Source organism: Prunus persica, chromosome G5, assembly GCF_000346465.2.
Source record: "Prunus persica cultivar Lovell chromosome G5, Prunus_persica_NCBIv2, whole genome shotgun sequence".
NCBI lineage: Eukaryota > Viridiplantae > Streptophyta > Magnoliopsida > Rosales > Rosaceae > Prunus > Prunus persica.
This window is the reverse complement of record NC_034013.1, coordinates 16215138-16242891: the sequence shown is the minus strand read 5'-3', so window position 1 is coordinate 16242891 and position 27754 is coordinate 16215138. Positions and strand designations below refer to the sequence as shown.

The following is a 27754-nucleotide window of genomic DNA, read 5'->3' as shown; positions in this document are numbered from 1 at the left end:
AATAAATTATAGTAAAATATTATATAGGTTTGCTAATAAGTTTCTGGCAAACAACCATTATTTGTTAGAATTAGGCAAACTGGCCCACTCTCGAGAGTCTCAAGAATAGAGGACTCAATTTCTCTTTTTGTTAAATAAACGTCAAAGCTAAGTCAACCACATTTAGGCATATTCAAAAACCAGATAGGTCACCTCCCCAAATAATTTCAATTTAAATATAAGAACGTCTATTCTTGTACAGATTTGTCAGATACAGATTACACCTTATTTGCCCAACTCCAAATCGTTTGTGTGTCGACTAAACCCGTAACCTAACGGTAAGAAAAGAATACCCTCAGATTCTCTTGTAAAGACTGCAAAAAGACTGTCTATAAGCCCCAAGTTGTTAGTGTGTCAACTAGTTGAAAATGCAGTTTTGTTTTAGTACACAAAATTGTATTTACAAGCTCCTTTTGCTCTAACATCCCCAACCAACAAACCACCAGTCATAGTGATATCTATAATTATCTTCAAGTTCTCAATCCTGTTGTGCACGCCCTTCTCCACGGGGCATTTTCTTTGACATCACTGCCATGGATAAAGATATTTCAGCAATTCGTAGTATCAAATGATATAAGAAACTCGTTTAAATAGAGATATCAAGCAGTTATATGATTGACTAATAGCATAACTAAACCACTATTAAAGTAGTGAAATAACAATATACATATAATAGAGAAATAAAGAGAGAGAGAGAGAGAGAGAGAGAGAGAGAGAGAGAGATCTTACAATCTTCAACATCCTTCAGCTGGTAATAATGCGGAGCTATTTCCACTAACCACTCCGGCTTTAATTCTGTTACCTGAAATTTAATTGGAAGGCTTTAGCTGTAATGCAAATAGCATATACGAGATAACCAACAGGGAAAATGAAAGGTACAAGGGAACATATACCTGTCTCATATATTCCTTGGTTGTAAGTACCAATTCATGGTATATAACCCATCTCGGAAGCACCTGAAGATAAAAATTCAATAGAAAATCAAGCAATGCATCAGATAATATTTGTCCAATTACTATGAAAGGCAAAAACCAACATTGACATACAAATAAATTATTTCCCCTAATGCATATACAAAAGCCTGTGAGTTTTTGGTAATTGGTATTGTGTACATGTGTTCAAAAGCGAAATGATGTGTTGGAAAAGCAGTAAAGTTTGTCCTCTTTTTTTGCATAATGCATAATAAATATCCTCGTCACGGGTGAGCAGTCAGCTCTTAATGCAATGAAAGTAATGACCCAAACCCATATTCCACCTTCACTCCCTTTGCAAATATACGTTTCACTAACACATACTATATTCAATACATAGCATGAGTGAGATCAGTTTATAATTGTGATCCAAAAGACTAAGCTTGTATGCAAAGTAGCCACCAGGACAATGCAATTCATCTTTACCTGTGATAGCCCTGAGCTGGGATGTATATGGACGGTCTGTGGATGTTTGACTGTTCTATAAGATCCATTCTTTTGAAGCTTTGCAGAATGAGGGAAGAAGCCTGATAGAAATAGCAACATGGTTTAATTTAACAATGAACAGAGGGGAAAAACAAAAAGAATCACTTTTAGATCATTAATCACTTTTAGATCATTATGGCTAACAGTAATGGTAAAATTACCAGATGTAATGGCCTTCTTTATGGTCTCATAATCACTGAGATTTGAGACCAGCTCAATCTCAACCCTCTCCAAGAGTCCCTCAAGCTGGTCTCTAATATCTCTAGCACGCTTCATGCTCCTCACCTGTAAATTTTTGGGATTACAAACAACCATGCGAGGAGTATTGATAAAGAATCAATATATTGTAATTTGACATGGTCAACACATGTTAATCAGTATCTAAAAAAAAAGAGGAAATAATTAACCTAAACTATTATCGATGTTTTAAATAAAAAATAGATCAAGATTTTTATTGGCATTGGTATCATTCTGTTGTCACCATACACGGAGGCAAATTAAACCGTACCTGTATATAGTTTTCATAGCACCACTGGGTTGAGAAGTTGGTCTCTTTCCATGAGTTATACACCTAAGAGGAAAAAGAAAAAAAGGAGGTCAAATAACCATTCAAAAACATTTGACAACTTACTCGGCACACAGTTAATAATGCGGATCTATACCAACCTCATTCAAGTCATTATAACTACTTAACATATAAAATTTACCAGTTTCCCATCCTCCAAGTCCCAAAGTCATGGTTTAAAGCCCTAAACATCAGATATGTTCACTAAAGGGAAAATAGAAATAAACTATATAGAAAAAGAAAGAAACTACACCTTGAGCAATGCAATGTGATCTCCCACGTTCCCGGTGTGAAAATTCAAACGTGCATTGTCAGCATGAACTTGTTTGTCCTTGGGACGGTAAAAGATGGAATTACCAATGGAAAGCATGGCAGCAATGGAAATGACCTCATCTGAACACTTGTACTTATCAGAAGCAACTATCATCTTAGATAGCATGGGATCAAGAGGAAACTCCGCCATCCTTCTACCGACTTTAGTCAACTCACCCACTTTATTTAATGCACTTAGTGCAAACAACAGTTCCAGGGCTTTTAGTAATGCTTCAGATGGAGGAGGGTCCATAAAATCAAAGTGTAATAAGTCATGAATACCAAGGCTCTTCAACGTAAGCACAACATTTGCAAGATTAGTTCTTTGTACTTCTGGTACTGTGTTATCATCTAAATCATTGTAATAATTGTAGGCAGTATATAACCGGAAGCACTTTCCAGGACCAGTTCGACCAGATCGACCTGCCCTCTGCATTGCAGATGCCTTTGAGATGGGAGTAACTAGCAATGACTCCATTCCAGTCCTTGGGTTATACGACTTCATCTTGCAAAACCCAGGGTCAATAACATATTTGATCCCATCAATGGTCAACGAAGTTTCAGCTATATTTGTGGCAAGGACAACCTTCCTTGCCCCATCAGGTGTGGCTTCAAAAATTTTTGCTTGCAGCTCAGTAGGTAGGTTTGCATATATGGGACAAATAATCAGCTCAGCAATTTTTGTCCCTAGACCCCTTGTTCTGTGCTTCAATATTTCTTCTGCTGTTTCAATCTCTTCCTGACCAGTAAGGAACACCAATATATCTCCAGGTGGTTGTGTCACATGGATTTGAAGTGCAGTGACAATTGCTGCATCTAAGTAATCAGCTTCTGGTGCTTTCGTATAATGTATTTCAACAGGATACCGCCTCCCTGGAATTTTGAAAATTGGAGCAGAATCAAAATAATCACTGAACTTCTCAGCATCAAGCGTTGCACTTGAGATAAGCAGTTTGAGATCCGGTCTAAATCGAGCAATATCCTATTACAAAAACCACTAACCATCAGAAATTGAAGAAACAAAGGTATTTATCAGTTATTATAAGTGCTTCCAGAAGAAAAGTAGATAGGGTGATCATTAAGAAACAATCTCCAAGAGAAAACCACAGATGAAATTACCACAAAAATATGCCAGATGTTTAACTAGAGGCAATATCTTCACTAAAAATAAGAAAATTAAGCACAGTCAAGAAAAATAAATTGGTCCTACAATCGATGCATGATGCACTTCAATAAGCAACACACCATAAAGAAATGACTGAGAAACACGAAGAGTTACTGCTTACCTTTACTAGTCCAAATAGAATATCAGTCGAGAGTGTTCGTTCATGGGCCTCGTCCACCATCACCACACTAAAATATTTGCAGACAGAAAGTGAACCAACTTATATAATCCAAGTATCAAACTGTATATCCCATACACCAAGTTAGCTTACCTGTAACTCGCCAGATCTGGTTCACCAAGGAACTCTCGCAACAGCATTCCATCTGTCATATATTTCAAAACAGTCTTTTCGGATGTGCAATCCTCAAAACGAATAGAATAACCAACCTGCATATGGCATAAAAAGCCCCCACGACTGTCAAATAGATATAGAATTCATCTAAGCAAGGACAAACTGAATCAAGAACCTAGAGAACCATTTGAAATAAGTAAACAAAGAATAAGCATACCATCAGAATACCTTTTTCTCTTAAATAAAGGGAATCACTGGTCATTACCTTTTTCTTTTTATCTGATCAGAGGTTATTAGCATAATGAACAAAGATCACTAGTGGAATACCTCGTGCCCAAGTTTGACCCCCATTTCTTGAGAAACCCTTGCAGCAACACTCATAGCAGCAACTCGTCGTGGCTGTGTGCACCCAATCTGTAACAAAAATATAAAAAAATTATCTAGCCCATACTACCCATTTAGATAGTTTTAATATAATCAGGAGTCCACCTATTTTTTTGGGTCACAATTTTGAAACCTTTCAGGTTGTTTGAGATAAATTGTTGAGTCTCCAGGAGCATGTTGAATATACTAAAAATACAATGTTGCAAAACCAAAAACGAAAATATATATATTTTTTCAATATTAGCCACACAAGTAAAAAAAAAAAAAAAGGTATGATAATTAGCATTTCATCTGAGAGTCAAAAAATTTCGCATCAAACACTGAATGACTTCCAGGACAAAACAAGAAAATTGCAAGAAACAAAGCTTACACCTTTCCACGCTTTGTGTATCCAGCCTCATGAAGATATTGGGGTATCTGTGTGGTTTTTCCAGAACCAGTTTCACCAACAATAACAAGAACCTACAAAGCATAAGTCGAAGGCATGTCATACAAAAAGAAAATTCTTAGATGTACTTTTGTTAATGAGGATACTCGTTTGAAATGCCTATGGCTCAAAATGCTTGTAGGAGTAAAACATAACAATCTGGTGCAAACTAAACCATCAGTGCATTACATTTGAATACATGCATTCCTAGTCAAAATTTCGAAAATGTAAATTTGTAATGGAAAAGCTAAAAAACCTGATGATTTTCAACAGCTTCAAGCAATTGATCGCGGTAGGTGTAGATGGGTAATGTTTTTCTGTCATCCTGAATAAGCAAAAACGTAAATGATTATTAAAAGATATATTATAATCTCCTATGATTTGATACCATTCAAAGGTTAATCATATAGTTAAATAATTAATGATAACCACAAAGTAAATGGACACCGCAACAATCTTTAAAGCTTCCAAAATGTTTGCATTTTTTAACGTTCTATATTTATTCATGCTCTTCAGGTTGTTTATATGTGGGAGGCATATTTAACTTCCGCAATTTATTCATTCGTTTCTGAAGCATGCCACAGGCTGCAACTAGTAGTATACATTTCTCAAAAACAATGGTAAGAATAAGCCATACCAAACACAGTTACATCTAAGCAAAAAAGCCAAAGGAAATATGAACAAACAAATTAAGAAAAAGAAAATTATTAGCAACCTGGAGCTTCTCTAAGGCCGTTTTCGCCTTCGACTCAAGTAACTCAGAGGGTTGCCCGTCATCATCAAACTGCATCCAGAAAACAAACAGATGAGACTTTGACTGTGATACCAGACAAAAGTGTCACGTCAAAATGATGATGCTAGTTGGCATACCTCATCACCATCCATCACTGATGCCTTGATAAAATCAATCTGATCCTCAAATACAAATCTAAACATCAAAATATATGAGTGAAAAAGACTTAGAATGCTCATGCACAAACAAAAGAAGCAATTAGAATAAGCTTCTGCAATTAATTTGCTTCACTTATTAACAGATGCAACTTCAGATAGTGAAAATAAGCAGGTAAAACAGAAGCAAGAGGATAAAAATTTGTAAACTTACTGATACTCATCAGATATTTGTTTCTTATTTTTTGAACCAAATTTCAGCGTTGCTTTTCCTACAAGATGATCCTCAGGATGAAAATTCTGAAATTTGTTTAAAATTTCAAGGGAAAGGACACTTAAGAGAATGCTAAAACCTCACAAAGAACTCACCAATTTGATGATCCTCCCAAGCTTCCTGTTCTGCAAATGGGTTCATTTTATCCCCAGCACTGAGGTCCCTATACAATGCAACAGGCAAAAAAAAGAGTTAAAGACAGAACAAGATCTGTTTCAGGATTGCGGATTCATTTATTGAGTTAAGAATATTTTATTGGGGGGCAGGAATGATGATTGTAGTAATTGTGAACATTTCCAAAATAGTGACCTGTAGCGTTGCACAGCGACAGAAAATCTCTTTTCCTGATTAACACCACCCTCCTCATCGTACGCATCTGGCATCCTGTACTGCATTTAAAAAAGATTGAAAATACCAATGCATCTCAATTACTCATCCACTCCAACGAGAGCAGGAGGAAAATTGTCAATACAGAACTCTCTTGAAAACAAGCTCACATAGGCAAAAAAGCTAACCATAGTTAATTATCAATAACTACAAATTACCTCAGTGGTATCCTCAACCTCATCTGACCTCTTCTTCACCAGCTCGTATATTTGTTTCTTGTAACTGTAGCACAAATTCACAAATGGGTAAAAATATTAGATTCTGTAATAGATTTATTTGCTGGAAAAATAACTAAAATTAGTTTTTTTCTTTAACTTTGGTTTATTGGAGTAATAAAACGCTAACCAATAACCACTGACTGATCATAGCAAAGTAATTAGGTAACTGCATTTTCATTACCTTAGTTCGCGATATTCTACTTCAGTGAGCTTCACACCATCAAATAAGTATTGCTCATCCTCTATATCATCTCTGAGATATATGTCAAAACAATTAAGACCACTAATTGTGCAGTTATACCTTTTAAATTACATAAATACAACAGGTTTTTTCTTTTTCTTTCTTTTGGGGGTAGGGGGGAGCTAACTTTAGGTAAAAGCAAAAGATAATTCTTTCCATACCTGATTTCCTCCAATTTCTTTTGCTCCCTCTTCTTGAGATATTCTTGTCTTGAAACTTTTCTGAAGCAGAGACAATTGAAGGAGAAATATTAGAACCCCGCTTAATGTCATATAGAACATATATATTTTGAGTACTTTATTTTGCTTTCTAGGATGAAAATAAGTAGCTTCAAGATAATAACTAAAATGGAAAGACAGTCTTTTCCACTCTGACAAATCATCAGAATGTTTGTGTACTAAACCATTTAGAAACAAACAGCTTTTTATGTGTAAGAAGACAGAAAGGCAAGCAGGTACTCTTGCTCAAAAATTTAGAAAAGTGCTAACTACTAAGGGTGGATTTTATTTTTTTAAACCATTAATCTTTTAACTATTTCAAAAACAACTATTGCCTGCCAAAAAATAGAATTTCACCTATAAGAACGATACCAAAAAAAATTAAAAACAGAGTACTTCAGAATGAATCAAATACTATTTAGAAACTTCAAATATTATTTGTTTTAAAGCACTAATCTTTTAACTATTTGAAGTTTTCTATTGCCTGCCAAAAAATAGAATTTCACCTATAAGAACAATACCAAAAAAACACAGAACTTCAGAATAAATTAATTCATGATATCTAGATAATGACAAACCTTAAATCTTCAAGGTCATTCCGCTCCAATGCATTGCTTCTCCGAATAGCCTCCTCTGTTGTACAGTACAATGTATCATGATGAGGCAACAAAAATTATAAACATGAATATGAGCAAATGCAGCAAGTTATGTAATTCTCGAAATATATGTGTTTGAGGTACCTTCTTCCTTTCGTGTTAATTTTCTCTCTGTTAACTGTAGGGAGGGAGGGAAAAAAAGGAAGTTAGTGACGAGAAAACAACAAAAGCAATGTTATGATTATGCACATGTAGGTAGTTGTTCCAAATCAGAGACGAATATGAGAAGGCATAGCTCAATCTAAGAGTTGTAGCTAGGAAACACCATAACAGTAGTTTGTTGGTAAAACAGGATAATCTCCATATCAAGGACTAGACCCAGATAATAATATTCTAGCCGAAATATACAACACAGCTGCAGTTTCAAAGCATACATCTTTGCATGATATCAATAAATCATTTAACGATGCAACTTTTAAACAACTAGAACTAGCTCGAAGCAGTAAGACAATCCAAGCAGTTTTTATACTGAAAACTAAATGTAGGAAATGAAAATCAGTTCTGAACTAAATTTGTACCTTTCGTGTAGCTGCTGTATCCCGTTCCCTTATATTCTGCTCCAATTGCTCCCTCTCTCTTTGATCACGCAATCTTTCTTCTTCTGACTGCATACCATTTTAAATAGAGGACATGTTGAGAAATATTAGGAAAAATGTATAACAGAAAATGAATGCAAACATGTTCCTCAATGTGTATATGAGACATAGCAAAAAATGTATATATAATTATAATGAACATAATGGTATGATTAGTGAACCACACAGATTCTATCATCAGATAACAAGATAATTAACCAATCCGACCATAAAGTGAAAGACTAACCAAGTATTGAAGCACTACCTATCGATAAATTTTAAAATATATATAAAAATAAAACAAGAAAACCTCTGAACCATCATTGTCATCTGGGGAAATTCGTCTTTTAACTCGTCTCTCTTCTTTCTCTTGTGCAATCACCTGCAGCATTGCATTCAGTTAAAACAACAGTTACCATGAGAAACAAATATAGAATATTACCTTTCAAGAAGTTTAAAGAATTAACCTCATCATCTTCATCTTCTTGACTCAAGACCTTCTTCCTGAAACGTTTCTTATGGGAGTCAGCTTTCCTGGACTCAGAAACAACCTGGACAGAAGATCTATCGCCATCATCGTCATCTTGGTCATCTGCATCCAAGAGAGAATATGTCTTCTGCTTCTTCACCAACATCGCAGCTTCCCTCTCTTGTTTCTGATATAGCTGATATACACGAGTAACAAGCAGGAAAGACACGATGTCATAGACAGATTAAACTGGAGGCTGAAATCCTAAGTCAACACATTCATTTAATTTGGAATAACAACTCACATTCAAACCAGATTCTTTACGGGGCACTCTTGCGAAGATGTCTTCAGCAAATGCACTTGTTTCGGCCGAAGAGGACAACCCAAATTCTACAAGCTTGCCCACCACATCAGCCGGTGATTTTGCTTGTTTGGCTGCAAGAAATGTGAAGTTTTGATTAGAAACAGTGTGCACAATGTAAACTTTTAAATTAAGTACACAAAAGCAAGAGAAAATTAACAGGTAAAAACTAAGAGGTAAGGACAACTAACTTAATCCAATAATGTACTGAACAACAGTGGGCTGAGAATATCCGAGAAACGTCATCAACTTATCGGATACCCATGTCTTCAGATTGCTCTCGCTCCCCATTTTTTCTGCATTCAAAATTAAATCATTCTCAACATATATTGAGAGAAAATAATGGTAAAACTTTATTTCAAAATAAAACAAAAGAACAAAGGTGAAGAATAAGTTAAGCAATTCCTGCTAATTTAAACTCACAATCAAGCGAAGGCAAATTCAAATTCAGAAACGAGAAGGAAGAATATCAAGTACAAAGATAATTTATCCATGTTGCTTAAGCTAAAAAGCAAATAACTTTTTCAACGTAATTACCGTAAACAAAACAAGAAGGATCACATTGAAACCTAAGTAGGATTTAACTAAGGGAACTCACCTTAGGGCTACAAATATTTCTAGCGTTTGTTTGTTTGGCTGAGAAAAGGATTGGTCTTCCGAGAGAAAGGCTCTGTGCGAGCTTTGCACGTGCGGCAATGCGTGAAACGTGTGGACAGTACGGCTACTTCCGAGACCACTGTAAACGGCCGGAGTTGACAGTTCGCCGTGCTTTCAAAACGGCGTCGCGTCACGGCGACGACACAGAAAGAGAGAAGGAAAGTGCGGGCTTTGCGATATTGGGTCGGAGAGAGAGAAATACAAAGGAAGGGCTTTGGGCCGTCATTTTTTAGATGTTGGAGCCAAAATTTTAGTCGGTCTGAGGGAGTAAGGGGCTCAATATCATCATCCAATAACAAAGGAAAAGCCGAATTCCATCGGGTGTGGGGATACTCGTGGTATTTGCTCTATATATATTGACTTCACTTTTTGGGTACACATAAATAATGTAAAAAAATAGTTAATACTCACTTTAACTGTAAATATATTTTTTAATACAAGCGATTGGGAGGAGGGGGGTTTACGCAATAGTCATTAGGTGCCTAGGGATTTCTAACATTTGCTCATATGGATGGAGATGAAAGAGTGCAACCAACCGAGGTATACTTGATTGGCCCAAATGAAACAAAAAAAAATTAAAAATTTGGTACAATCGATAGTCTAAACTAAAAGGGAGGAGGATTTCACACTCACACACGCAACTTTATCTTTTGAAAACACTAAAAAAGTATAATGTCGAGTTACAGAAGATGAAAACTTTTGTCTCACATCACTAACTTGTGCTACTTACCTTTCTAATTGTTTTTTTTATTTGTAATAACTTAATAATTATTACCTAATTACCTAAAACTAAAAGCTAACATAATCTTACCCCCAAAAAAAAAACTCAGACACTTCAAATCGAAGATCAACAACCTTTGTAAATATTTTGGAGTGATACATAAGTTAATACAAAGGATTTTTTTATTAGATGAATTTTTTTTATTTTGTTTCATTTGATGTTGACCCCTCTCAATAGATTTTTTGGCTCCGCCATTGACTATGAGGGTTCGATTCTAAGATCTCTTGTATGCAAGTCAAGACTCTTTTTCCACTGGGCTGGATCTCGTTGGATGCCCAATTGAAATGTTAAACCCTACTTGAAATAGTGTTTCTCCATTGTGATGTTGTTTTTGACTTTTTGACTTTGTGAAGTTATTTCATAATTTTGTTTAGGTGAAGTTTAATACTTTGTAAAATGTCAAATTGTCACATAAATTTTTAAATTTAAAATTAATGTTTGGTACTTACATATCCCTTTTTTTTGTTTTTTTTTTCCCGAAGTACTTACATATCCCTTGGAAATGCTAAAAGTCCGATTTCGACTCGTAGAGAGAGAAATATATAGCACAAGTGTTAGGGCTTTTATTTAACATTTTGGAGCTTAAGCCCGATCAGATGTCCAAATACCAAGGCCCAAAATTTTAGTTGGGCCAAAAGGTCCGATCCGATGCCCATTTAAAAACCCGGCGCGAAGTCCACCTAAAAAGCGCTAAAAATTCCAATAAATTAAATTATGTTATAAAATGACCTGGAATATGTACGAATATTTAGCTGCACGTAAAGTAGATGAGACACAGCATTTAACGAGGTTCGGCTATGCCTACGTCCTCGGAGAGCAGCAGCAGTAACTTTTCACTATATAAAATAATATGGCTACAATAGTGTTTACAATATGTGTGGCTCACTGAATTTTCTCTATGCTCACTCACCCTCTTTCTTCCTTCTCTTCCTCTTCTCTGCCTGACTCTCTTTCTTTTATCTTTCCTCTTTTCTTTTTCCTCTTCTCTCTTTCCTCTTCTCTTTCCTCTTCTCTCTTCTCTCTTTCCTCTTCTTTGTTTCTTTCCGTTTCTCCCTTTCTCTTCTGTCTTCTCTTTTCTTTCACTTTGCAGGTTGCCTATTTATAGGCAGATTGGTGCAACTCTCGTGAGTGTGCAGTAAGAAAAAGTTGCCGACAAACTCTACCCAAAGTCTCCAAATGAATAGTTAGTGGGCTCCACACAAAAACTTTACAACACTCCCCCTTGGAGACCACAAATAATATGTCAGTTGCTTCATCAGACTTTGCTTGGAGAAAACCTAGTGAGGTAGAAAACTGATGGAATGAAGAAAGAAGAGTACAACAATCTGTATAGCATACTTCTGGATGCTCCCCTTGATTAATATCTCCCCCTGATGTCTTCATAACTATCTTTTGGAGTGAGAATCTTTCGGAGTGAGTGAATGATGTAGCCACCAACAATTCATATAGTAAATATATTTCCAGTGAGCTATCTCTATGTAAATCATAGAAATTTTCAGAGTCCGCGTTTCCAACAAAACCTGGGCTATTTGTAAGATCATATGAAAGAATATGCCCATACATGGTGTTATGTGGAGATAGCATCAAATATACCTCACATCATCCCAAAATGATGTTGATGGAGTTGAGCTCAAATACGATGTCCGGTCCAATATACTTCCGGAAAATCCTTAAAGTGTCCAACGGATAATCCTCATAAAAATGCTTCAATACTTTCTTAGTATAAGCAATAACCTCGTTGGCATAATGCTCGATCTTTCAGTCGAGACAAATATTTCTGGAACTCTTGAGAAGCTTTAATGTGTTGCAAACACATTATAATCAATATACTCACTTAGGCAATTTATGTACATTAACATTGAGTACAGATTTTGTGCTTCAGGCACATGTCATTCAGGGACTTGCTTTGTGCAATTTCAATCCTTTCAAGGATTTTGATTAAAGGGATTAAACTTTATGACACATTATATAGCTTTAACCTAGCTATTTATACATCTTTAGGAAATCCCTTCTGACAATATGCTCCGTGCATTTAATAACCTTTAAAGATAACATGTTGGTCTCCGTAAATGTGCAATAAGGGGGCACAATTGAATTTGTAAATATGGAGAAAACCCAACATTCCCTGCTTCTGCCAGAAACATTGTGTCATACAAAGTAGGTATATTCCCTTTTATTCCGAACACCCAAGTATAACTTTTAATATTAACATCTTTTGGGGTTCGTACTGTGGGTTTGTTCTTTCACGTTCATTCTCATCTATAATGGAATTGCCTCATTCCATTTTGGCCAATGATATTGTCGACATTTAATAATTGAACGTGGTTCCAATCAACACAGCCCATTGATGATTTGAGTAGCTACTCCAAAATCAAAATTTGTCATTCATCAATTTATGATCCCACCATTCTCATTTGCATGCGCATACATCAATTATAAGCATTTCTTTGCTTTTGGGTACCCAAGCCACTGCAGGGGGCTTTTATTATGTGAGAATGTGGATTATAACCTCCAATGGAGCGTTATTTTATAGTAGGGCGTGGATAATCTCCATTTAGGGAGTTGGAACATTTAGAACCCATATATCTGTCATGCTGCAGGCATGCCACAGATTAATACATACATGTCAATTAATTTATGGGACTTTAACCCATACAATTTGCTACGCATTAGGCGTGCACAATATCAATATTGACATGTCAAAGGATTGTCCTTTCGGGACTTCAATCCACATCATTTGCTACGCAACAGGCGTGCATCATATTGATCACTGCTATACCCATATTCTGTTCTTATGGGACTTTAATCTGTGTAGTGTATTATCAATGTATCCAACTTGCAATCTGTAAAATTTGCGTTAATAATTCATGGATACATACAAGCCATTCTTTTGGAACGGACTTATCTCCCCATTTGGTTACCTTTCAAGATAAAATATCAAATAGGTATATAAGCATAAAATAACACAAGTATTGCTTACATCCTTAGGTGGGAGAAACTTTTCTCAAGTATCATTCAAGCTCATATCGGCCCAGTAAATATAATGTAGCGCTTGATGATCTAGTTATATCTTGCAAGAGCAAAAATCACAACTCTTTTGCCTCTGTCAAAACAAATAACCCTCATAGTTAGGATTACTTCATGGATTCATTCTTCAGATGTTCATTCTAAAGAAATAAAATCTCTTATGAACAGAGAGTTATAAAAAGAGAAAAAATGCAAAAATAATGTGATATTGATTGCAAGAGAAGGTAAGCAATCAAGGAAGGAAGCTGGTGGGAGCAGACAATAAGCTCTCATATCTCCTAGTCTAGAAGGACTTCCGGAGATTAGAGTATAAGATCGCCTTCACAGTTTCCTGATGTAGCGGAAATGTGATCAGGGATAGTCTTGCTTCCTGAATGAATGATCAGAGATAGTCTTGCTTCTCGGGCATATTGAGTGCTCACTGATAAGAAAAATAAGTAGATATCGCATCACTAGGTATGGAGTAAACTGGATGTCTTCTGCAAAGAAAATTTCGTTAGTAACACATTTATACACAAATACAATGAATAGGTAGAACCTGTGAATTTCAAATTAACCATAGAAAAATTGCGAGATTCTCGGGGTACTTTTGAAAAAGTAGCTCCGTGAAATCCGTAAAGCAAGATCAGCTTTGACGAAAATAATACTTGAAAACGCCGAAAGTACCGACAGGCATTATCAGAGGCCACGTGAAGTTTTGGACTCTGGGAAAGAAAAAGATAATATGGGGATTCGAGAAGATATTGGGATCCTGAAAATGTTGCCACATTTTCGTCTATAGATATTGCCTTTGCAAAACTTGATTGGAGCAACTGCGTTTCAACTCAACTTCCTTCATTTTCTGAAACTTTAGTTTTTGTAAGACTTTCTTCAAAACCTTCTTAAAATGGCTTCCTCTTCTTCCTGCCCAAATTATTTCAATTTAAATGATGCTCCCATAACTACCAATGATGCCCAAGTTTGGCGTCCATCCTTTGTATCCCAAAATCGTCATCTCACAGTTAATGATTCTGTGATGATGAATGATGCTACTGCTGTCATAGTAGCTAGGAATTTCATTATTCCAATGGATGAAATGTTGTTGACAGGGAGATCTGAGGAAGAGGCTATTGATGACTCAATGGCTTTTAGCATTCAGAGTGCTGCTTCTGTTTCTAACATGGCTGATCGTTTGCGTGCCAGAGCAAACGAGGTTGAGAGGCTAACAACTGAAAATTCGTCTCTTCAAAGAATGCTTCATGAGTCTCAACAGGAGGTTGAGAAACTTAAAGGAGAGAATAATTCCTTGTTGAAACTGGTGAGTTCGTACTCCGTTGATACACTGAGAAGGCTAGACATGCTGCAGGTCTCCAATGAAAGAATTTTGGGAGACCACGAGAAGCTCATGGCTAAGCTTAAGAGGCGCCGTCCTCTTCCTTCAGAGGCTTCCAGAACATAATGTAATTTTTATAGATTTTACAGGGCCTGCACCTTCATTGCAGGTGGAAAAAATCTATCTGTTATATGCTCCTTTCCTATTATAATAATTGCGCACATTCTTAAACTTACACCTGTGGTTTTTACGTCTTTTCAAAATGACGGTTTGGAACCTTGTGCCTTATAGGTTCAAATAACCACATTGTCTCTCCCAAATTTCATATTTTATCGCATGGTAGCCTGGAACTTTTGGCCTGAGCTAAACACAAACTCAGAATTTATTTGCCCTTTTCAAATAGACATGAAATACGATAATATCGCAATATAGTAGTGAAGAGCATTAACTACTATATACCCACAACTTCAAGTTCAGGATCTCTCATATATTTGGATCCAGGGGCTTCCGGCCCAGATATAACAAAATATGTGGGGAGCCTCAATTCATTATTTGAGGTTTATATTGATATTATCCATTTCGCGGTGTATTCTTAACAACCGGAATTCACAAAATATATTTCTTCCTTGAGGTGTCGATTATAACAGAATCGAACTTTATTAAATTCATCATTCTCTTATGCCAAAGAAATATGTGGCATACCACAATTTGCAATAATACCTCAAGGGTTGTCCATTTAACTGTTGGAATTTTAGGTTCTCAATACTGTTAGATTTTGAACTTCGGGCCAAAATCACATATTCTCATGGTATGGACATTTTTACAATTTTCTGTACATATTTCGGGACTTCAAGCCCTTACATAATTGTCCATATTTTGAGGAACTTCTGGCATCTCATTTAATTGCTCATCCATGAGTTTAAGGAACTGCAGGTTACCTTTTGTATATAGTGACGGTTTACCCAAAATGGTTAATATTTATGCATACGTCACTATTCATGTGAATAGTACTATTCATCAAGTCATGAATACGTATCTATTCATGTGTACAGTACATCTGCCAGTACAGTTATCATCCATGTGTACGGCACTATGAACCAATACGGTACTGTTACATCATTAAGGAACTCTAGGTCCTTATTTACATGTCAGGGATCAAGGACCCTTAAGTCCGATCACATGTTTATAAATATAGTACCGGAGAGACTGTCAGCTCTCATATTAATATCATCATCAAGGATCTTCAAGTCCTGATGTAATTGTATGATGAGGATCAAGGAACTTTTGGTCCTGATCTGCATACTGTAAAAACTCATCATACAGCACAATTAATCCATAAAATAAATTGCTGATAAATAAATTACTGGTATGGACGATAAACCCGCACCATACTTTAAATAAATGTAAATGTGCGGTAAAATAAATTCATAAATTAAATTGCTTGCTGTATGGACGTTAATCCCGCACCATACCTTAAATAAAATTAAATGTGCGGTAAAGTAAATTCATAAATTAAATAGCTTGCTGTATGGACGTTAATCCCGCACCATACCTTAAATAAATTAAATGTGCGGTAAAGTAAACGTGCTTATATGGGCACTAATTCTGCTCCATACATTTAAATAAAAGTAAAGGCGTGGACGATAAACCCGCACCACCCTTTTTAAATAGATACTGTTGTATGGGTAATAAATCTACACCATACAGTAAATAATGTACAGTAAAGTAATAATTTGCGAACGTGCTTGTATGGGCACTAATTCTGCTCTATACATAAAAGCAAAGGCGTGGACGATAAACCCGCACCACCCTTTAAATATTGCCGTATGAGTAATAAACCTGCACCATACCATAAATAAAATAAATGTGGGGATAAAAACCTCCACCTAATATATATGAAGTGCATAATATATTATATAGTGTGGGCAATATAACTGCGCCACTATTCAAGATATAATAGATGGGTTTTAAGATCACACCATCATTTTATTACAATAATTTGTGTTACAACGCGATGGGTAAAAATTACACCACCATAAAATAACAGGACAGATTAAACAACATAGAAATTACAAATTACGTTACAAAGAAGTAAATTAAACAAGCATGGATTAAACAACATAGAAATTGTGAGAACACAAAAAAGAAAGTTTGCATGTCATTGTAGTAGTAAAGTGAGAGTAGACATATGACAGAGAGGAGACAAAGAAGTAACCACATAGTGTTGAGTTGAAAGATTTCAGAAATAAAAGGAGAGACTATCGTGCTGATAACGTGTTATAAAATGACCTGGAATATGTACGAATATTTAGCTGCACGTAAAGTAGATGAGACACAGCATTTAACGAGGTTCGGCTATGCCTACGTCCTCGGAGAGCAGCAGCAGTAACTTTTCACTATATAAAATAATATGGCTACAATAGTGTTTACAATATGTGTGGCTCACTGAATTTTCTCTCTGCTCACTCACCCTCTTTCTTCCTTCTCTTCCTCTTCTCTGCCTGACTCTCTTTCTTTTCTCTTTCCTCTTGTCTTTTTCCTCTTCTCTCTTTCCTCTTCTCTTTCCTCTTCTCTCTTCTCTCTTTCCTCTTCTTTGTTTCTTTCCGTTTCTCCCTTTCTCTTCTGTCTTCTCTTTTCTTTCACTTTGCAGGTTGCCTATTTATAGGCAGATTAGTGCAACTCTCGTGAGTGTGCAGTAAGAAAAAGTTGCCGACAAACTCTACCCAAAGTCTCCAAATGAATAGTTAGTGGGCTCCACACAAAAACTTTACAACAAATTAAATTTATTTGTTTTCTTTTATTTAAAGGGTTGGGGTTCCGGGTCGATCGTGTGAGGTAAGAGCCACACTAAGCCTTAGAGGTGCGAGTCACAGGCGAACACGTGGAGGAAATGACGCGGTTTTTTGGGTCCCTGAATGGAAAATGAAGTCGTTGAAAATGACGACTGCTTCTTCTTCACCTCCTCCGTAGCTTTGGAGGCTCTGGAGACCTTGACCCCCACCTAAACCTCTCTGCACAACGATAATCAAATTTCATTGTCTCTAACTTTGAATCCAAGAGACGAAATTTTATTTGTGCAGAGAGACAAAATTGAAGAATATATACATATATAGATACAGCGCCCTCTTCAATTCCGTTGCCTTCTCTTCTCAAAATTGATAAGATTAATTTGTTAGTGACAAAATGGGTTGCAATTCCAGCAAAAGCGTAGACTCAAAAGCGAACAGAGCCGCCCGATGGCGATCCACCGGCATTGTTGGTTTGCGGGACTCCAAATTGAAGGCAATTTCTCTCTCTCTCTCTCTCTCCCCTATTGATATGCTTGATTTTGAGTTGGATAATTGTTTTGAATTTGAATTAATGGAGGGTATTAAATGTTGGGGAGGTGAGAGTAGGAGGGTGGGTGGGATAAATTGATCAAATTTTAATAAAGTTGGTTCATATTGGTGGTCTATGCATATTGCTACATTTCCGTGATGGCTTGTGATTACAAATTAGAAGCAAGAATTATGTAAAGGTAAATTTTTTTCATAATTGAGATGTCTCAATAGTCTGGCTCAGATGTAAATTGAAGTTGAAAGAGAGCTCATGTTAATCCAACATGGTTTCTCTTTGAGTTGACGGATGAAAAAGTTAGCTTTTTGGTTGAGCGAGTAAAGCAGTCATTTGACATTCCCGTTTGTACTGTATTTATAGAAATGTATGCATAAACTAGCATATTTATGGTTGATGTACGCTGCACATTTTAGGCAATGAGCATCACAGGTTGGTGGTTTCATTCACGTGTTTCAGAAGAGATGCTTTGCCTCATTGTGTGCTCTTGTGTGTTCTAGGTTGTTTACTTATTGGTTACTTTCTCTGCAACAGTCATTTCCAGATGAAATTCTTGACCTGGACAGATCAGTACGTACTCTTGACTTAACACACAACAAAATAGGTAACGTACTTTTCTCAGCGAGGCATCCAATTCACCAATTTAGCTGTGTAGTTTTCTCTGTAAGGCATCTGATTTTCACTGAACTAATCTTAACTATAGAGGTTTTCTCATGGCTTGGTTTTCAAGGTTTCAGTATTTTTAAATCTTACAGAATGAAGCATACTTAAACATCTAGTTTACTTCTCTTTTTCTGCATGCAGTTGACATTCCTATGGAAATTAGCAAATTAGTAAACCTGCAGCGACTGGTAAGAATTATGTATTTGACTTTTGTACATATACTGTGGCTCTCATTCCTAAATTCATGCTCTACAACCAATTTGTCATATATAACATTTTTAAGACTTCAACTTTCATTTGGTTTACATTCATCATTAGAATAGAGTATATAGTGACACAATTTTTTTGGATGAAAATGATGGTCCTTCTATGTTGAACAGAGAAAATCCCATGAGTTTTCTCTGTTGAACATAGAAGGATGAGTATAGACTGACACAAATTTTTTTTGATGAAAATGATGGTCCTTGTTTTCAAGGTTACAATCATGAGTGGACTGTTGGATGGGATTTAGTGCTTTTTAAATATGTTAATGAATTGCTTAGATTATTCAGTTCAACATATATGAAAATACAAAGTTGTTTTTTTACGAGAAGTCAAAAGGTTTTTTGTTTTTTGTTTTTTTTAATGAACAACTTAAATAGTTGACACAAATTGAATAATGTCTACATGATGAAGATTTGTTGAGTATTAATGCAAAATTGTTCTATCGTACATTGGGATGATCAATTTAGACAGTTGAATATGAGTTGTTCTATCTTTCAGGTCTTAGCTCATAACCTCATTGACAGACTACCGATAAATTTGGCAAAACTAGAGTCTCTAAAAGTTATGACACTTGATGCAAATCGAGTGACTTCCTTACCTGATGAATGTAATTCTCTTCTCTAAGTAAGATAATGTTATATTTAATTTGGTTTCTTCAACTTCGTGGGATTTTCTTTCAAAGACTTCATCACTGGACGCCTAACTAACAAGATGTATGTTTCCTTTTTCTAGTGGGACAGCTGGTGAGACTTGAGCAGTTATCCATCTCTGGAAATTCCTTACAATATTTGCCTGAGACTATTGGAAGTTTGCGCAATGTAAGTGATTTGGGCTTTACAACCTGTTTGTCTGTTTTTCGGTTCACGTGGTTAGGAATTTTATATCTGAATTAAAAATCAATCTCATGTTCCCCTATAACAAACTGGCATTATGTCAATAATTACTGCATCGATGAACCTAGTGCTGCACCTTGATCTAGATTTTTCCAGAACATTACTAGCATAGAAGGTAAAAGTTCATATTCTCTGAGTGGCTAGGAAAGAAAATTAAAAACCTATTTTAGAGAAATGGTGAGAGTGGCACGTATTAGTGATAAGAGAAAGTTGGCTTAGGTGGTATAAACATATGCAACGTCAACCATTAGATACACCTATAACCGAAGAACGGTAGTTATTCAAAATGGATTCGACTGCGGAAATGCTCGGCGGTTATTAATTTTTAAAGTAGAAGATAGAAGAAGTAATATGAAGATATCTAAACAGTTAGATTTAATTGGAGTTACTGAATATAATAAAAAGAATGAAAGACGAGAGTTCATGTAGCTCAACCACATATGATTGGACAAAAGCAAGGATGATGATGATGATGAAAAAGAAATCATTGGAAAATACATTAATGGAATCTTAATTGGATTTCTAACATTTTTGAATATCAAACATTTAGTATTTCTTGTGAAATCCAAGATCTAACAATGGATTGTGTAATGCAGTTAAAGCTTTTAAATGTATCTAACAACAAATTAAAGTCTCTTCCAGAATCCATCGGTAGTTGCTTCTCTCTGGAAGAATTACAAGCAGATGGTATGTTTAAAATTTTCTATTGTTCTACTAGTTGATGTCTGTTTTATGTGGTTTTTTGTGTGTTCAATTTTTAGATTATGGGTTGATTTTTTTTCTTTCTCGAATGTGGTTCTAAGGTTGTAATTTTTTTATTTTTTTTTTAACCACTCACAGCTTCATGATTCTGGATTGCTTTTCAGATAATTCAATTGAAGATCTTCCTGAATCAGTCTGCAACCTTGTCCACTTAAAGGCACTTTGCTTAGACAATAATAATGTGAAGCAGGTATAGTTTGTACAGATCACACGAGTTTCTTTTGACTTTCTTAACTACATAAAAGGTGACTAGTTGGAGTATTTCTTGGGCTTTTGGTTTCCATGTGCTCCCTAACTCCCCTACCCCTACCCATCTTAAAATGGGTGCTTAGTACAGTTTTGTAATGTAATGTGATGGCTAAATCCAGACATGGCTCCCTGGAAGGAAATCTTTTACTGGTTCTACTAATTTATAGATTTAAGGTTGGATGTTGTTAGTGGTTGGCAGATATGACTGCCAGCCCCTTCACCACTCACTCACCATTTACTTTTGGATGTTGAACTTTCCTAGAATTTTTCTGTGGCTGGCCATGCCTGTGTTAATTTATAACTTTCTTGTTTGACAGATACCTACTAATCTGTTGAAAGACTGTAAAGCTCTGCAGAATATTTCCCTGCATGGAAACCCTATATCAATGGATCAGTTTCAGCAGGTATGCCACATTTTCCTGATGTTTGTTTTAATTCTGTCCTTTTTTTTTCCCCAGCAATACTTTCTATGTAGATTTGAACATTTACCATGCGATAAAATCTAGATGGAAGGATTCCAAGAGTTTGAAGCAAGGAGGAAGAAGAAGTTTGACAAACAAATTGACTCAAATGTGATGATCAGTTCCAAAGGCCTTGATGAGGGTGTCGATCATTGAGAGTATGACATTGACATTCCTGAAACAGTAAGTTCTGAACCAAAGTCTCAATGAAGTTCTAGTGTTTGTATTGTACTAGCGAAAAGAGAGGAGTCTTTGGTTGGGCGGGTTTATTGGCTGTGGCTCTCGTAAAATCTTTGATATTACCAGAATTGCACTTTGTATTTGTCCTCTCAGTTTTTCTGATTTGACAATCAATTCTGTAAGTATCTATTAATGGTCACTGCTGTTCTGGTTTTGCCTACTATGCTGATTTTTGAAGTAAAATTGACATGTTCAAACACCAAGCATACTCAAGCTAAGTTGCTCATCGTCCTCCCGTTCCTATCTTGAAACAAATGATAGTGATGGGTTGACACACAAGATTTGCATATTTCTTCTTGCTTTCTACCGTGGCTTGCATTTAACGTTTCCTTTTTATAAACTGATTCGACAACAGAGGTTAACGAGTCAACGCCGTTCAAATGCGAAAGAGGGGTGGTTACTTCGCCGCTGTAAATTGAGATGAGCTCTGCTGTAGCTTGGGAATGGACGACAACATTGTTATTTATGATCACTCGTCATGTGCAAAATAAAAAGTATCCGAACTCAATTCTGTTGCATTGTACACTTGATAGTGTTTTCTTCAATACTTGCCGGTCATTGGCAAGCTTTGTATACGAAAGGGTGGGAACTCATTTTGGTTACACATTTGAACTGTAAAATAAAATGTTACTTGTACTGATACAAAATGGAAAAGTGAATATAATGAGAACACTGAACGCAATTTCTGGACAGATTTTCATTAGACCAAAGTGGCAGATGATAAGCAGTCGCCATTTTTGGCTGGGCGGGCTAAACCTCTAACCAATTTTTTTGTTCTTTCAATTTAAATAATAAAAACTACCAGCAATTTACAAGGCCATAATTTTCGGCAAACTAAAAAATCTATTCCCTCTCCCCAATATCGCTTGTGTTAAAAAGAAAAGAAAAACTAAATTTATATCATTTATAGCTACAGAAGCTAAACACTAGGGGACTAGTTAATCAAAATAGCCCATCATAAACTCCACCCTTTATTTTGGAGCTCTAATAACGAAAATATTTTATTTTAAAACAAAATTCAAAATTGAAAGATTTGTAAGCAGGAGAGCAAAAATACACAATTAATAAAAAACCGAAATCCAATTTTCTCATTGAATGGCAAAGACCATGTTCTTAAGGTAAAAGACAACTTTTATACCATCATTGTCTCTCTTTTTTCATTTTTTGGTCCGAGTATCATAATTGTCTTAATCTATATCTATATATATAAAGCAAAAGACAGAAAATGGTGAAACATTCAAAATACCAGAAAATGTCATTAGTTAATTCAAACATTAAGAATTAAAATTATTAATTAAATGAGGATAATATGATAAATTTATATTTTTTCATATTAAAAAAATTTAAATTAAAAACATAATCAGATAATAGGTTTTACTTTTATGGAACATAACTACTCATATTATCTTTTCTTAATTCTAAAAATAAATAAAAAATAAAAAAATAAAAATCAATTTGCACATGCTTTACGCATGTGCCAATGAGCTAGTATATATAAAGCAAAAGGCAGAGAATGGTGAAACATTTAAAATATCAGAAAATATCATTTGTTAATCCAAATATTAAGAATTGAAATTATTAATTAAACGAGGATAATATGGTAAATTCACACTTTTTCATATTTAAAAAAATTAAAATTAAAAATCAGATAATGAATCCTATTTTTATGGAACACAACTATCCATTATCTTTTTTAATTCTAAAATAAAATAAAATATTTTTTTTTAAAAGCCTCTCACAGGCGCAGAAGCGCGTGCGGAGAGGCTAGTATATATATATATATATATATATATATATAAAGCAAAAGGCAGAGTCTATATATATAAAGCAAAAGACAGAGAATAGTAAAACATTTAAAATACCAGAAAATACTCTTAGTTAATGCAAACATTAAGAACTGAAATTATTAATTAAATGAGGATAATACAGTAAATTCACAATTTTTCATATTAAAAAAATTAAAATTAAAAAAAAAATAAGATAATTAATTCTATTTTTATGAAATATAATTACCCATTATTTTTTTAATTCTTAAATAAATTAAAATTTTTTTTTTTAATAAAAGCCTCTTGCTGACACAAGCGCGTGTAGAAAAGCTAGTTTCATGATAAGGAAAAGATCTTGGTCACTTTATGTGTTGTATTTTATCCACCAATAAAATCACATAAGCACCGAAAAAGGCAAGAGACAAATTTGAAAGCTTAGTTGTCCTGGCCACTTTCCGCTAACCAAATGCCACGTGTAACACTCACCCGAGGCTAATATAAAATTCCAAATCACCACACCACCCTTCATATACCTCATTTGTAGAGCTTGCTTGTCTCTACGTCCAATCTCTTCCCGTATTCGGAGTGGTATTTTCCGTAATTTTGGAATAGACACGTGTCTCTTTTCGTTATTTCTGTCCTCGGACAGCCACTTACAAAAAAGGCTAACCCTACTTTGCCCCTTTTCTTCAATCGCCGCCTCTTTTTCGATCTCAATAATTTTTTCACCCGATTCCATCTTGATCTTTCGTCTCAATTCCGAAATTGAGATTAGATTCGATTAATTCGTTATCTCCCCTATCGTTCGATCCCAATTTCAACTATAGCCGTGTTCCCAATCCGATTCTAGGGTTAGGGTTTCAGAAATTGTTCGATCTTCTTCTGCGATCGTAGATCTAAGAAACCATTTTTTGGATTAGCGATTTCCGTTCTCAATTTTTTCGGATTCCGTAAATTCTTTTGAATTCTTTTGGATGTTTAGGTTTTCTGATTTCTGGGTTTTGATCCATTTAGGCTGAATTAATCCATAGATCTATTAGCCTTTGAGGTTTTTCTATCACACAGCTGCTGTATTTGTCCGTGGATCAGATGCAATTTTCGAGATTTCGACGAAAATTGAACATCTAGGGTTAGGGTTTTCAAGATTTTAGGGCTTTTCTTTATTTCTTAAATTAGGTTGGGAAAAAGTCAGATTCATTCAAGTAAAACAGTTTTGCCCTCTGGTTGCGTTTCGAATTGAGCTTTTATCTTCCAATTCAGCGATCTGCTTCATTTCTTGAAGACTATTTTTTGAGGTACAAAACAATTCCTTTTGTTAATTTATGAAATTATTAGTTCTTAAAAATTAGAATCAATTTTAATTACTTGCTCAATTTTTGGGCCTTGATATGGCACCCATATTTTTAGCTAAATGGGGCGCCCTTTTTAAGAAATAGAATAGCAAGCATATTTACCAAATTGCCCTTCATTAGTGATGTCTCTTCTATGCCTCAGGGTGCCAAAATAATTGGCCCCACAAACCCTTTAAGAATATCAGTTATAATCATAAATTGATTCATAATTCTTAACTAGATTATAATTATCATAAAATTATGTCAGGGACTTGTGGTGGTGTCATTAACTGACATATGTACTGATTCTTTAAGTTCTTGCGTGTATATATGTCAAAGACATAGTATCAATGTCTAGGGTGATACATGACGTACTGAATTAACATCGTTTAGCAGATAGTTGTGTTTACTGAATTAAAATCTTTTGGTAAGCCTATTTGGGTTTGCTGGATCTGTTTGAGTTTGCTTTGTTTATTGAAAGCGTTTAGTTTATGCAGACTCTAAACTGTTAAAGATGTGTTTATGTCAGTGGAAGCAAGTTAAGATAACATTGATTTGTGATTGTAATGGTATGTTTTGGATGAGGTCCTGCTTAGTTTCATTCAAATGAAACGTGCATGTACTGTCTTTGCTATCTGAGGGATAGAATCATGGTAGAGTTAGACAATCATTTAGCTTGAGTAATTTTAGCTGAAAATATGTACTAGAGATACTTCACTTGTGCTTTCTTTTAGATATAGAGAAACATAGGTGCTGGCTTCACAGTTTATGATGGTATTAAGGAGTCCTAGGAGTTTCTTTTGCATTTTATCTAAACTTATTTTATCTCTGTCCTGCAGTTTAATATGGTACAAAAACGGCCTCTTGATGATGAGCAAATATTTGTTTCTTTCAAGCACCCAAGACAAGTGGGGCACAGTAAAGAGCTAGTTTCTTTTTCAGAATCTGTTTTTCCCGAAGATGTTTCCGAGAAACCGCAGACTTTAGGTGAGGGACCGTAGTCTCTGTAAATATATGTCGAACCTCAGAGGGAAAATTTTGTTTGTCTGTCCTAATCAATTTTTGTGAGTTTTTCTAAGACATTTGATAATTGAATGTCAAACAAACTCAAATCATAGGGTTTTTCACTTGTTTCTCATTTTTGTTTATAACTATTTTTGGTCACATCAAGACAGCCTAATCAGCTGGTTTTCGTTTTTCATTTTGATTTGAACTCTTGAGAAAAGTTCTGATTTTTGATTGGTAGAGAATGGATGGGCAAAAGTCAATGATAAAGGTGAAGAGAAGCTTTCTGATGACATATTTTATGATCTTCCAAAAGGTGGTGAGGATGTTGAAACCAGTGGACCTGGAAGCTTTACCATCTCCTCATGGACCACAAGCAGTACCAGTGAAGAAGATTCTCTGTTGGAAGCACCATTTCATGGATCCTTCCCGGACTGCTTCAATCCTGAACGTCCAATAAGGACATTGGCTCAATCTGAGGATATTTATTCTTTTCTTTTGGATCACCCTCCTCGGAAGTCTGTCTCCATTGGACCAGAGCATCAAGCTGAGGTTCCACTGTGGGGTGCACAGGGAAACAATAATAATTCAAATAATTTAGATACATCTGAAGCAGTTTCAAACTCTGACCTTGAGGATGAGAAACGACTGATGGGGACCTGTGTTATTCCAATGCCTGATTCTGATTTATCTGCAGACACTGGTTGCATAGCTGGAATTGGTAGAACTGATTGCAGCTGTGAAGATGAGGATTCTGTTAGATGTGTCAGGCAGCACATTTTGGAAGCAAGAGAAAAACTTATAAAGACAATCGGGCCAAAGAGATTTGAGGAGCTAGGATTTAGTGACATGGGAGAGCAAGTTGCACAAAGATGGAGTGAAGAGGAGGAACAATTATTCCACCAGGTTGTCTTCTCAAATCCAGCATCGTTGGGCAAGAATTTCTGGGACAATCTTTCAACTGTCTTTCCCTCCCGGACAAAAAAGGAGATTGTCAGTTACTATTTCAATGTCTTTATGCTTGTGAAAAGGGCTGGGCAGAACAGGTATGACCCAATAAATGTCGACAGTGACAATGATGAATGGCAGGGCAGTAATGATTATGGTGACAATCAACTGGCAGTTACAGAGGATGAGGACTCAGTGGTTGAGTCTCCCATATGTCAAAATGTTCCTGGTTATTATCAAAGTTGGAAGGATAATTTGCAAGAGTACGATGAGGAAGTTGTGGATGATACTTGTGATGATAATGTCAATGTGGATATGTTTGGTGGGGGAACCAAGCAAATTTTAGATAGATGCTATGGGCTGGTTGACAACTGCAGTACCTGTCCCATAGCTCAGCTTCAGGATAAGATTTCTTGGGATGAAAAGGGAGATCAAGAAGTCCAAGATGATTCATGCACGTCCTTTGATGCAGCGGCTGCTTCACAAGAGAATCAGCTGAAGTCTGAGGAGGGGAATCATTGGTCGGGTGGTTTCAATGGATCTAGCAATCGAGGTGACCATGAATATGTCTTGGAGCCTTGTGATACGAAAATCTGGGATGCTGGGTATATGACTTGCCCTGAGAATAAGGTTGACTTCTTGCCAACTTGCAACATGATTGAAGAGGTTTTCGGGAAAGAGTCTTGGAATTACAAAGCAAGGGATGGCAAAAACTTGGGCTAGAGTTGCTTGTCCTTCATCAAGGTGGTTTTGGAAAAGCAGCATTGAGGTGTTCATATCCGGTGGTCCGCCCAGAGGTTTTTCCTCCGAATTTTTTTTTTAGAGGAGTTGAGTTTTCCTTGTGTACATCTGATTTGTTGGGAGATGGAAGCTCGCCGTCCCTGTAAAATAGTGTATTAGAAGGTGATTTGCTGTTTAGGTCTCTTTTTCATTAGCTAGTGTGGAAATGGAAAATTCCCTTCATACCTTCTTCCTAAAGAGATCCAGAGTTGTCATCTTTGTAGGGTTCTGCGGAAAATATACATATATTGTAAGTGCAACGGTCATCTTCGTACGAAAATACCGCGATGTAATTTTGAATGATTTTTCTAATGAAATATTTTTACTGAGGATTTTATCCCTCATTTCTCACTT

General features: G+C 35.7%; 3 protein-coding genes across 6 annotated transcripts; 2 read left to right on the top strand and 1 right to left on the bottom strand.

Annotated features, from left to right (window-relative positions):
- On the bottom strand, window positions 187-9895 carry LOC18776266 (pre-mRNA-splicing factor ATP-dependent RNA helicase DEAH1). Of its 2 annotated transcripts, XM_020564132.1 has the most exons (28): window positions 9527-9895; window positions 9120-9224; window positions 8872-9002; window positions 8566-8763; window positions 8409-8480; window positions 8042-8128; window positions 7608-7641; window positions 7446-7500; window positions 6811-6870; window positions 6590-6661; window positions 6349-6412; window positions 6113-6192; window positions 5899-5966; window positions 5744-5801; window positions 5512-5569; window positions 5357-5425; window positions 4898-4966; window positions 4587-4676; window positions 4158-4244; window positions 3810-3925; window positions 3660-3726; window positions 2315-3355; window positions 2005-2067; window positions 1658-1781; window positions 1437-1537; window positions 933-995; window positions 769-841; window positions 187-567 (listed from the first exon to the last, which is right to left on the bottom strand). In XM_020564132.1, the coding sequence occupies exons 2-28, from the start codon at window positions 9217-9219 to the stop codon at window positions 518-520; spliced, it is 3150 nt and encodes a 1049-aa protein (XP_020419721.1). In that variant the 5' UTR covers window positions 9220-9224; window positions 9527-9895; the 3' UTR covers window positions 187-517. The 2 variants fall into 2 exon arrangements, with proteins under 2 accessions (XP_020419721.1, XP_020419722.1); XM_020564133.1 differs by lacking the exons at window positions 6811-6870; window positions 7446-7500; window positions 7608-7641; ... (4 more) ...; window positions 9120-9224; window positions 9527-9895 and having other exon boundaries at window positions 6113-6187.
- LOC18776732 (plant intracellular Ras-group-related LRR protein 7) lies at window positions 17569-22262 on the top strand. Of its 2 annotated transcripts, XM_020564639.1 has the most exons (10): window positions 17569-17987; window positions 18573-18642; window positions 18843-18889; window positions 19464-19572; window positions 19698-19783; window positions 20455-20545; window positions 20725-20810; window positions 21187-21273; window positions 21376-21513; window positions 21926-22262. In XM_020564639.1, the coding sequence occupies exons 1-9, from the start codon at window positions 17889-17891 to the stop codon at window positions 21484-21486; spliced, it is 786 nt and encodes a 261-aa protein (XP_020420228.1). In that variant the 5' UTR covers window positions 17569-17888; the 3' UTR covers window positions 21487-21513; window positions 21926-22262. The 2 variants fall into 2 exon arrangements, with proteins under 2 accessions (XP_020420228.1, XP_020420229.1); XM_020564640.1 differs by lacking the exon at window positions 21926-22262 and having other exon boundaries at window positions 17600-17987; window positions 21376-21731.
- On the top strand, window positions 23886-27754 carry LOC18777586. Of its 2 annotated transcripts, none has more exons than XM_020564059.1 (3): window positions 23886-24631; window positions 25507-25654; window positions 25989-27754. In XM_020564059.1, the coding sequence occupies exons 2-3, from the start codon at window positions 25513-25515 to the stop codon at window positions 27341-27343; spliced, it is 1497 nt and encodes a 498-aa protein (XP_020419648.1). In that variant the 5' UTR covers window positions 23886-24631; window positions 25507-25512; the 3' UTR covers window positions 27344-27754. The 2 variants fall into 2 exon arrangements, with proteins under 2 accessions (XP_020419648.1, XP_007209905.1); XM_007209843.2 differs by having other exon boundaries at window positions 25914-27754.